The following is a 10,608-nucleotide window of genomic DNA, read 5'->3' on the forward strand; positions in this document are numbered from 1 at the left end:
GTGAGTGTGCCCAGACAGTTTGAGGACCTAGGCCACAAAGACAGAAAGGGGCAAGGAAACTGGGTGGGCCCTAGATTGGATCGAGACAGGAGGCATCTCAGAAGGGTTCCAGGGTGGGAAAGTGGTGTGTGGCATGAGTCAGAGGGACAATGGCAACTGAAGGAGCTAGAGGCCTTCAGGTAGGTAGTAGCAGTACAGAAATATCAGTTGAATTGTTTAGACTTCCATCTAAAGTCCAGGGAGCAACTAGAAATACGCTTAGTTTCTCAACCCATTCTGACTTCCGCTGAGGCTGGCAAGTGACCACTCATATCCCAAGTCCTGGGCTGCTCTTGGGCCAGTGATTTGGCCTGGGTCAACAACAGTAGTCCAGTTTCACAGGAGCCTTATAAAGGGGGCAGGGAAACTGATGTAGACCGGGTTTACCTAGGCCCCTCAAGATGACCATGGATATAATAGTCATCAACAAAGGTCCGCTGTGGATAGCCGATAGACACATTGTCGGGCAGCTGTAAAGCAGGGGGAGAGGTCCCCAGGGCAGAGAATCTAGGAGTTAGGCAGGCCACCATAGGTAGCCAGCTAAAATAATGGGGTCTGAGCCCAGTTGATTGGCCAACACTAGGTGTGCTAGAGGGAGGTGGGGCTGGGCTGAAAGGTCTGAGGGCAATGCTTTCTCCCTCGGCCAGCCACGTGCGTGTGCACCGTGGCGCGCGAGCAGTGTCAGCGCGGGCCTCAGAACCGCATGGGTGTCCTCCAGGACTTCCGCCTCTCTGAGGGAGCCGGCTCCTCGCGCTCCACGCGCCATGGACGTCCACGGAGAAAGAGGGAAGAACACGCGTAACTCGCAGAGCCAGAGAGTGACCTTCCTTTTCGCGGCCTGGGGGGCGAGGCTCGGAGGGCCCCGCCCCGCGTCGCCATTGGCTGAATCCCCGTGTCCTTTCAAAACCTCGGTTTTCATTGGCTTATGCGGCCCCGCCCGCGCTGCCAGAGGCTTAGGGGCCGCCGCCCGCGCGCGAACTGCGCGTGCGCAGGGCGAGTAAGCGTGCCGTGTATTGGCACGGTACGCCGTGCACCTCCGCGACTCTACTACGGCAAGCTAGTCCGGACGGGTCGCCGTCCCCGCGCGCCACGGGCCCTTGACAAACCGACAGGGAACGTCCGGCTTTCCCAGCAACGCCTTGCGATACAACAGCAGCACTGCAACGCGAGCCTCGGGCGGAAGGGGGCGGAGCCTCAGGCGGCCCCGCCTTCGCGGAAGGATACGCGTCTCCGTGGTCCAAAACCCTGGGGCGAGGCGGCCGGGGCGTGTGAGCCGCTCGGCCAGCTGCCGTCTACGCGCATTCGCGCGGCCACCGGGCGACTGCGCCGCGCGGCTGCCTCGCTGAGCGCTCGGCCTCGGGGCCGCGGGATCCGCCGCGCTGTCTGCGGTCAGAAAGACCGCCCTCCCGCGTCCGTGCCGGACGGGTCAGAGGCGGCACAGCACGCGAGGCCACCCGCGATGCTGCTGTCTAAGTTCGGCTCCCTGGCGCACCTCTGCGGGCCTGGCGGCGTGGACCACCTCCCGGTGAAGATCCTGCAGCCAGGTACGTGCGCGGACCGCGGAGGGGAGCGGGGCGATGGCAGAAGGGGCTTTAGGCCATCACCCACCGGATTGCGTTTTCCCACAGCCAAGGCGGACAAGGAAAGCTTCGAGAAGGTGTACCAGGTGGGCGCCGTGCTGGGCAGTGGGGGCTTCGGCACGGTCTACGCAGGCAGCCGCATCGCCGACGGACTCCCGGTGAGTCGGGGCTCCGGGCGCACCCGCGTGGTCGCTGGCCACGCTCGGCCGCCCGGCTGACCGCTCGCGTGTCGCCCCCCTCCCCGCAGGTGGCCGTGAAGCACGTGGTGAAGGAGCGGGTGACCGAGTGGGGCAGTCTGGTAAGTGGGGGCGCGGGTCGTGCGGGTGCGGGCAGGCTCCGGCCGCCTTGGCTTTGTCCACTGACCGCCTTGTCCCCCCAGGGCGGAGTGGCCGTGCCCCTGGAGGTGGTGCTGCTGCGCAAGGTGGGCGCGGCGGGTGGCGCGCGAGGCGTCATCCGCCTGCTGGACTGGTTCGAGCGGCCCGACGGCTTCTTGCTGGTGCTGGAGCGGCCGGAACCGGCACAGGACCTCTTCGACTTCATCACGGAACGTGGCGCCCTGGACGAGCCCCTGGCGCGCCGCTTCTTCGCACAGGTGCTTGCCGCTGTGCGCCACTGCCACGGTTGCGGGGTCGTGCACCGAGACATCAAGGACGAGAACCTGCTGGTGGACCTGCGCTCGGGCGAGCTGAAGCTCATTGACTTCGGCTCGGGCGCGCTGCTCAAGGACACGGTCTACACTGACTTTGATGGTAAGCAGGTGATGTGTGGCGTTCCGGTGACTGTTGGGAGGCCGCGCGCCGCGCCTGGCTTGCAGAATGGGGGTGGGCAGTTGGGGACACCGGGGTAACCCTCTGCGGTGTTAGGCACAGGGTCTGGGGATCGTGGATGGCAGCCTGGGAGACCCGAGATACGAGCGTGACGCAGGGCGCAGCCAGCCGCTTCGGCGCCTTGGCCCCTCCCTGTGCCGGGGAGGGCGCTCTCGGGCCTCCCTTGCGTGTGTGCGTGCGTGTGGAGCGCGGGGGCGCCGCAGTAGAAATCCCCGCATTGCGGAGCGCGGGGAAGCCGGGGCTCCCCCACTCCTCTTCTCCCTCCTCCCATCTCTCCCGCCCCTCCTCTTCCCGAGCTCCTCTCCTCCCCTTCCCTGGCCACGCAGAGCTGAGCAGGCAAAGCTGGCGCGGGAGGAGCTGGAACACCAGGCCTAGTTCCTTGTGGCTTACGTTGTATCTGTTTGTTGTGAAACCGGAGCCGGAGCTCATGTGACGTGCTCCTGCAGTGGGGCCTGTTGGGGGTGGACCTTCACCTCCCTTTCACTCCTGCCCCTCCCCTGCCCGCCACGTCCCTCCTTTCCTGAGCCCCGCCTGCTGCTGTGTTGGGGTTTTTCCAGGGTGATGACAAGCAAGATTCGGAGGCCAGGGTGGAGGCAGGCTGCTAGCTGATGAGGGCCGGTGCCCGTGTGTGAGGACCTGAGTGTCTATGTTGATGTGTTCCTAATCCCGATTCTTCCCCCAGGCACTCGTGTGTACAGCCCCCCAGAGTGGATCCGCTATCACCGCTATCATGGGCGCTCTGCCACTGTGTGGTCTCTGGGTGTACTTCTCTACGACATGGTGTGTGGGGACATTCCCTTCGAGCAGGACGAGGAGATCTTGCGTGGCAGGCTGTTTTTCCGGAGGAGGGTCTCCCCAGGTGTGTGTTGTACATCCTATGCTGGGTTGGGAACAGGGTAGTACGATTGGATTCTGACCCCTGTTGTTTTTGCAGAGTGCCAGCAGCTCATTGAGTGGTGTCTCTCCCTGCGGCCCTCAGAGAGGCCCTCACTGGACCAAATTGCTGCCCACCCCTGGATGCTGGGGACAGAGGGGAGCGTTCCAGAAAACTGTGACCTTCGGCTCTGTGCCCTGGACACTGATGACGGAGCCAGCACCACTTCTAGCAGTGAGAGCTTGTGAGGAGGAGGAGCCTGGACTCCACACTGGGAGGCTGGGCTCAGGCTAGCCAGCCCTTTCCCAGAATGAACATTCTCTGCCTGGGATGTCTCCTGCAAAAGCAGTGACCTCTGACCCCTGGTGACCTTTGCTCTTGGCACCGGGCCTGTTTCCTTTGCTTTGAGTGCCTTTTTGAACGCTGCTCCACAGGGCCTGGGTTTTCTTGAGCTCTTCTGTCCAAAGATGGCTGCGGGCTAAACAAGGTCCCGCCTGCCTTGGGTGGATACTTGAACCAGAGACCCCTGCCCTGCTGCTGCATCTTGGAGGCAGCCTTCCTGACCAACTGTGTCTGACATGGAGCACCCCTGTGGTGCCCACCTCCCACCCTCCAGTCTCATGGTGTTCGTCTGGGCATGTCTGCACAAGCAATGCAACGGTTGGGCCACTGGTGCCCATCTGCCACCCCAGGCACGAAACTTAGGTGTGCCAGGGTCTCTTATTTATGGTGTGACCACCCTGGAGGGCACCCCTGCCCTGCTGGGGCTATTTATTGTTTAATTTATTTGCTGAGGTTACTTCCTCCAAGCAGCCACCTCCTCCAGGCCCCTGGGGTATACAGGACAGTCAGGGTGGCTGTGCAGTCCACAGACCCCATCTTCCTGCACCTGGAGTAGGTCCCCAGCCCACATGTCTGTGGGAGGAAGAACTTGTACAGTGGCTAATTTAAGGGAAGCGGGGGGACCCTGCCACCCTGGGCACTCTTGCGCTGGGGGGTGGGTTTTAAATTATTGACCTTGTACAGTCTGCTTGCTGGCTCTGAAAGCTGGGGTGGGGGACAGAGTCTCAAGCCCTTAATTTATTTTAGCAGCTGTGTTTCTGTGACCCTGGTGTAAGTAGGCATCAGGGGTGGGGGTTGTTTTAAGTTCAAAAGTGTGAGATGTCTGGAAATCATATTTTTTATACAGGTATTTCAATTAAATGTTTTGGTATATAAATGGATATCCTCTGTGTATTGCACTGGGACCCAGGGTGGAGCTCTGAAAGGGGTCTGGTGGGGCTTGAGTAGCCTTCCAGGTGACTGTTGAAGCTCTGTCAACTGGGCAGTGGGGGCAGGACAGGGCCTTGTGGCTAGCCAGAGGGTCTTACCTGCCAGGGCCCCTCATCATCCATTTCTCTACCTAGAGAGAGAAGACTGGTCCATAGGGACCTTTGGTGGGTATGGCCTTTGCCCTTAAGAACAATAGAAGTTCTGTTTCCTGTGGGTGTGAGACATGCCTTGAAGCCTAGTGCATGTTCTGAGGGATGAGTAGAAATTCCCTAAGGGAGGTGGTGGGCTGGTAGATGAAGCAAAACAATCATCAGAGGTTTGGCCAATAGCCTTTGAATCCTGGTCTGACAGATGTGGGAGGGAGAGCCATAAGCCGTGTCTAGGTTTGAAATTGGGTCAGTGCTGGACAGTGCCTAGGCTTGTAAAGCCACTGGTTACCTTATGGCCCTAGCACTTGTTGAGCCTCAGGCAGGCAGCACAACAGTGGAAGCCTCTGGCCAGGAGATCCAGCAGGGCCTTCTGGAAAGTGAAGTGGAAGAAATAGAGCCACTAACCCTCTAGAGCAGATGGATTGGGGTATCACTGCTCCCCATCTCCAGAGAGCCAACACTGAGGCTTGGAGTACCAGGCTCAGCTTCACAAAGTGAACCAGACATCTTCATAGCCTCCAGGCTCTGCAGAGATAGGGCCCCTACTTGTGACACTGGCGCCCCTTCTTGCTGGCTGACGATGCTAGGCCCACCATCTGTCTACCTGTCATCCTCTTCTGTCACCTCAAGGATACCTATCCACATTTGACCATCTACCTGACCAGCCGTGGCTCCCTGCACTCTGCAGGGTCCTGAGAGCTCCATGTGTTTAGCTACCAGGTTCAGCCAGAGCATTTTGAGGAAGGAAACCCCCAGAGAGGAACTGAGTAGAACAATAGGAGTTTTCAGGCTCCTGAAGCCCTCCCACATGTATGCATCAGTGCTCCAAGAGGGTGGTGTCAGCAGAGATCAGGAGGTGAGCAAACCTCTTTCATAAGGAGGAGGATCTGCACACAAGAACAACATTTTGAGCTTGACACACACCAACACCTCTGACAGAGTCTTACTGCTCCAGGATGGGGAGCAGAGGCAGATGGCAATCATGAAGCACCAATGCCAACACATTGACTCGATGACCTTCACAGAGACCCAGGGACTGAATCAGGACAAGGGTCTGGAGGTCTGAGCTCTGCTCTGTTTTGCTCTGGGGGGCAAGTGCAGAAAATCCAGGTAATGCTGCTTCTAGACTCTCCCGAAGACCAGGGGTTACTGAGTGTGCAAAAGCTTAGGCAGGAATGCTATGGAGGTGGAACAGGTAGGTACAGGAGACAGTAAGTGGCTGCTGGCAAGTTTAAAAGATGCTGAAGCTGTGGGCACAGGTGGCCAAGGGGGTGGAGGTGGGGGACACCTGAGTACCCATTTCCGCACCCTGTCAGCTCAGTCTCTATCCCTGGAGGTTTGCTGACTGCCCACTACTAGGCTACCCACTATTGTCATTCCAGCTCCAACTCTATGTTCGGCTAGGGTGTCTGTCTAGATTTCCCTGGGGATACTGAGGGCCAGAGGGACAAGAATCTTGTGTGGACAGCAGAATAAGACCCTAGTCCCCACTACCATGCTTTTAACCAATTGGGAGAGGACCTTGTCAGGGCCCTGGGTGACCGCATAGGATTCTAGGCTGAGACTCCAATGTACTGGTTTTCCAGCACAAAGATGTCAGTCCAAGGGGTGGGGGGCTTTAACACAAGCACATAGAATCCAGATATAGGCCTGGTCTGCCTTGAGGTTTTTTTTTTTTTCGTTGTTGTTGTTGTTGTTGTGTTTTTAATCCTATCTGTGGGGCTAGGCATCATCCCACAGCAACAAGCAGAAGCCCAGGGTGTAGGGCCTGTCTGTGGGCTTTTCCTGGCATCTGAGCCACACCTACAGTGAGATTCTGAGAAGCCTCCAGGGTTCACTCCCAGATCCTGGACCGGCAGAATTCCAGAGCTGGAATGCCAGGAATGTTGCTCAGCTTTCCATCACTGTGACAAAATACCCGATAAACAAAAGTACAAAAGGTTTGTTTTGGCTTCCAGTACAAAGTACCAGAGGCCCTACTCTCTAATTATCTGTCCCATGACTTTTGGACCCATGGTGGCAAGGCAGTGAGGAGTACTAGCTCCTGTTTACTTGTGGTGGTCAGGAAACAAGACAGACAGGATGGTCCTGAGGTCCCAAAACCCCCTCAAGGGCCTGCCTCCAGTGACCTTACTTCCTCACATAGTCCTCACCTCCCAGTGGGGCCAGAGGCTGGGGATCCAGCCTTAAACAGAGGGCTTTTGGAGCCACTCCAGATCCCAACTATAGCACATGCTGTTCAGGAAGCCTGGCCTGCTGCAGTGTCTGGCTGCTCCAGACTAGTTGGTGTACAAGGTACAGTGAAAGATTCAGAGCCCACCCCACTCCTGTGCTCTCTGTCTGGTGCCCCCAACATATTGCCACACGGGCTCTGTCAGGATCTTTGTGACTCACAGGCTGCAATGGACTTCAGCCTCTGCTTTCTGGACCATGGAGAACCTGAGTGAGGTCTGGCTTCTCTCTGGGGAGAAAGTAAAGTAGTGCTTAATTCATTGTCTTAAGGTCCTGGCTATCTGGCTGTGGGTGTTCAAGCATTTTCCCCATAGAAAGGTCCCTTCTACCTTGCCTGGACAACTTCCAAGAGCGCAGCAACCCTTTGGCAGCTTGGGGCAGAGAGATGAGATGTATGCTTCCACTACGCTTGTACTGCAGGGCACACCAGCTAGCCATCTAGAACTAGCCTCCAACACCCTCCCCAGCCATCTTCCTCAGTGTGGGATGCTCTATGGAGGGCAAAGGTCAAAACCAGCTCAGGCCCCTGATATTTATAAGATGTTCTTCTGTTGAGACAGAACCCATCCACAGAGTTTAAGGCCTGGTACAATGAACTCCTCTGGACCAAGACATGTCTGTAGTTACTGGCTAGACCTGGTCCTTTCTGAGGTTGTACTGTTGGCCATGCACTATCTCTGGAGCCAGAGCAGAATGGGATCCCCCCTAGGTTCCTGCCTCCTCTAGGCTACAGCTTCCTGGGTTTCTTCCTTCTTCTCTGCCTCATGCCACTCTTCCCCCAGGAAAATTGCCAGGCTATGAGCTCCCCACTTCACTGAGGCACCTAGGCTGGTCCTCCTTAGCATCGTCTGGTGGCTCAGACAATTTTTTTTTTAATTTATTTTTATTTTTTTATTATGCTCAGACAATTTTCTATGGTTAGGTCCTTAAAGCTATACATCTTAAAACTTGCAGCCAACATGGCTGACTTAAAGATATCCTTAAGAAAAACAAAACAAAAGCAAACTAACAAAAAGATATCCTTAGGACCATTTAGTCAGGCCGGGCTTGATGGCACACGCCTTTAATCCCAGCACTCGGGAGGCAGAGGCAGAGGCAAACAGATCTCTGTGAGTTCAAAGTCAGCCTGGTCTCCATGGGGAGTGCCAGGATAGGCTCCAAAGCTACACAGAGAAACCCTGTCTCGAAAAAACAAAAACAAAAAACAAACAAACAAAAGGACCATTTAGTTAGGCTCCGAAGGCTGAACCTACATGGTACTTAGCAGCTTGTGAAGGGTGGTTGGCATGAACATCACTAGGCCCTAACTAGGTCCCAGCACGACCACTGGGAGCTCATGAGGGAGTGAAGTTTGGCCTCAAGAATGCTTTTCCTGCCCCCTTGTGGGTCTGCCTCCTCACCTCACTGGGCCCAAAGCCAGGATGACTTCTCATAAAGGGAGACTGACAGAAATGGACTCCAAGGCAGCTCCAGAAATGAAGCCCTGCTATGGCTTCAGTGCCAAATCTGTGTGACAAAAGGAAGTGATCCCTGCTCCTCCTGAGCACCCAGACCCCAGATTACAAGTGCCCTGAACAGTAGAAAAGCGGCTCTAGAGGGCTAAACCAGATGCAGCTGTGTAGTTCCTACCTAGTCCCAAAAGGCTGTCTGAGGCATAGTCTTGGTACCCCCAGACAGCCAGCAAGGATTGGCCGGGGAGAGTCGAGGGTTTGGATGCTTAACCCACTTGATTCACAGTCATAAGCTTCAGTCTCTGTCTGTGGTGACCCCAAGGCCTCAGCATCTGGCAAGATAATCCAGGCCTATCAGTGGTACCCCCCGGGGGCCCCAGAAGAGAATCTGAGGAAGAGGTTGTTGGTTGCTGGCCTTGTTGGACAGAAGAGGGCTTTCCACAGAGAGCTATTGAGTAGCCAGAGTCTGGACACAGGCCTAGGAGGGTTTGGGGAGGGCAGTATAGAGAAATTGCTAGATCCAAGTCCAGGGTGAGTGACCTGGCTCCTGAGCACGGAGCAGTGCCTTAGGCAGGAGACCAGAGGACTTGCTCATCCCTGAACTCTGTCCTGGATTTCTCAGCAGTTCCAATGCTCTTTCTACAGGAACCTCTGTTGGGATGGGTACATGTGACTGCCAGACAGCCTTAGAGAAACCCTGAGTTTTGATTACACAACTGACCCACTTTTGTTGCCCTGTGGCAGGTTGTGGCAGGGGCTGCTCTTTCAGCACTGGCTATTGCCCTCTTCCTGACCAGACATCTTCAGGCAAGTGTCTCTGGGTGGCATGTATATGATCCTAGCACCTAGAGACCAGACCAGGCCAGTGGTCCAGTTTCCTTTCTGTTGCTGTGGTAGAATACTCTAACCAAAATCGCCTTAAGGGAGGAAAGGGTTTATTTGGGGGTGGGGTGGGATCCTAATATTAGAAGGGGCGGGGTAGCCAGCCAATGGTGGTGCTCACCTTTAATCCCAGCAGAGGCAGGCGGATCTCTGTGAGTTTGAGGACAGCCTGGGCTACAGAGTGAGTTCCAGGGCAGGCTCCAAAGCTACAGAGAAACTTTGTCTCGACAAAAAAAAAAAAAGGGGGGGGGGAGTTGCGAAGACTTCCCCTCCTGGATGAGCCAAAGGGGTCCCTCCTCCCTGAGGTGGCCACTTCTTCCTAGCACTTCATGAACCAGGTGGGGGAACTGAAGCTACAGAAGATTTTAACTACCCAAGGTTATAACCACTAAGTAGACCCTGAGCACAGGCCTCTACTTAACCACTATGGAAGATGCCCCAAGGACAGTATGATTGGAAGCCTCCTTCCCAGAAAGGGGCTCAGAGATACCAGCTGCCTCTGGGCTGGCCTCTGGCTCCTACTGACCACTATGCTAGTGTGAGGTCACTAGCCGTGCCCAGCCCAGGTGCCAAGTAGTCCTCCATTAACATAGTATGTATTGGGGGGTGAGGAAATAGGGACAGCCTGGGTCCAGCCTTTGATGGAGGCTACAACAGACCGTTCCCAAGGCCCTGTGGTTGGTCACTACCGATACAGCTCTGAAAACTGTCTTCATTGTGAGGCCCTGATTCAAAGATGGGCATGTAGCTGGTGCCCTGGAGAAGACAGCAGTCACAGTTTGCTTCTCCCTGTCCCCTCCAATCATTGTGGCTGGTGCCACCCACCTTCCTGGTCATTTTACTTAATCAGGGGACTACAAGAAAGACGGGGATGGTTGAAAGGTCTCTGAGAATGCCTATATATGTGGTTCCATGTGTTTCGTTATATTAGTGTGTGTGCCCCAGCATGACTGTCTATGTGGACTAGGGTGTGCATGTATGTATGCATCTGTGCAGAATTAGCCTAGGTTGAGCCTGCTGCCCATACTAGAGTGTTCTTCTTACACCCACCCCCATATGACACTGCTGCCACAATGACTCATACTCCCCCACTCAAAGGGTAAAGTAGCATGGGGAGGAGACACCTGTAAGGCAGTTCCTTGGGGACTAACCAGGGAACTGGTAGGGGAAGGAAGATGGCCATAGAGGAGCAGCTGGAGCCTGAAGAAAGGTAGGCTGGCACAGAAGGGGCCATTATCACAGCAGGTCCTGTGCACCTGGTCCTTCTGGCCAGGCTGCTCAATTGGAACCCTGGCCAGCCTT

The 10,608-nt window shown here is 56.0% G+C and overlaps 1 protein-coding gene across 1 annotated transcript; it reads left to right on the forward strand.

Moving 5' to 3' along the window:
• Window positions 1-1,028: 1,028 nt before the first annotated feature.
• Window positions 1,029-4,543, forward strand: Pim3 (Pim-3 proto-oncogene, serine/threonine kinase). Its single transcript, XM_027396222.2, has 6 exons — window positions 1,029-1,583; window positions 1,668-1,777; window positions 1,867-1,917; window positions 1,999-2,368; window positions 3,129-3,305; window positions 3,381-4,543. Exons 1-6 carry the CDS (start codon window positions 1,499-1,501, stop codon window positions 3,566-3,568), a joined length of 981 nt encoding a protein of 326 aa, XP_027252023.1. The 5' UTR covers window positions 1,029-1,498; the 3' UTR covers window positions 3,569-4,543.
• The last annotated feature ends 6,065 nt before the right edge of the window (window positions 4,544-10,608 follow it).

The sequence above is a fragment of the Cricetulus griseus genome, chromosome 2 (assembly GCF_003668045.3).
Source record: "Cricetulus griseus strain 17A/GY chromosome 2, alternate assembly CriGri-PICRH-1.0, whole genome shotgun sequence".
NCBI lineage: Eukaryota > Metazoa > Chordata > Mammalia > Rodentia > Cricetidae > Cricetulus > Cricetulus griseus.

Excerpts from the sequence above, each read along its gene's own strand:
- Pim3 (XM_027396222.2), top strand. The coding sequence starts at position 1,499 with ATGCTGCTGTCTAAGTTCGGCTCCCTGGCGCACCTCTGCGGGCCTGGC. Across the intron at positions 1,778-1,866 it reads GCATCGCCGACGGACTCCCG|GTGGCCGTGAAGCACGTGGT; the intron begins GTGAGTCGGGGC and ends CCCTCCCCGCAG. Across the intron at positions 2,369-3,128 it reads GGTCTACACTGACTTTGATG|GCACTCGTGTGTACAGCCCC; the intron begins GTAAGCAGGTGA and ends TTCTTCCCCCAG.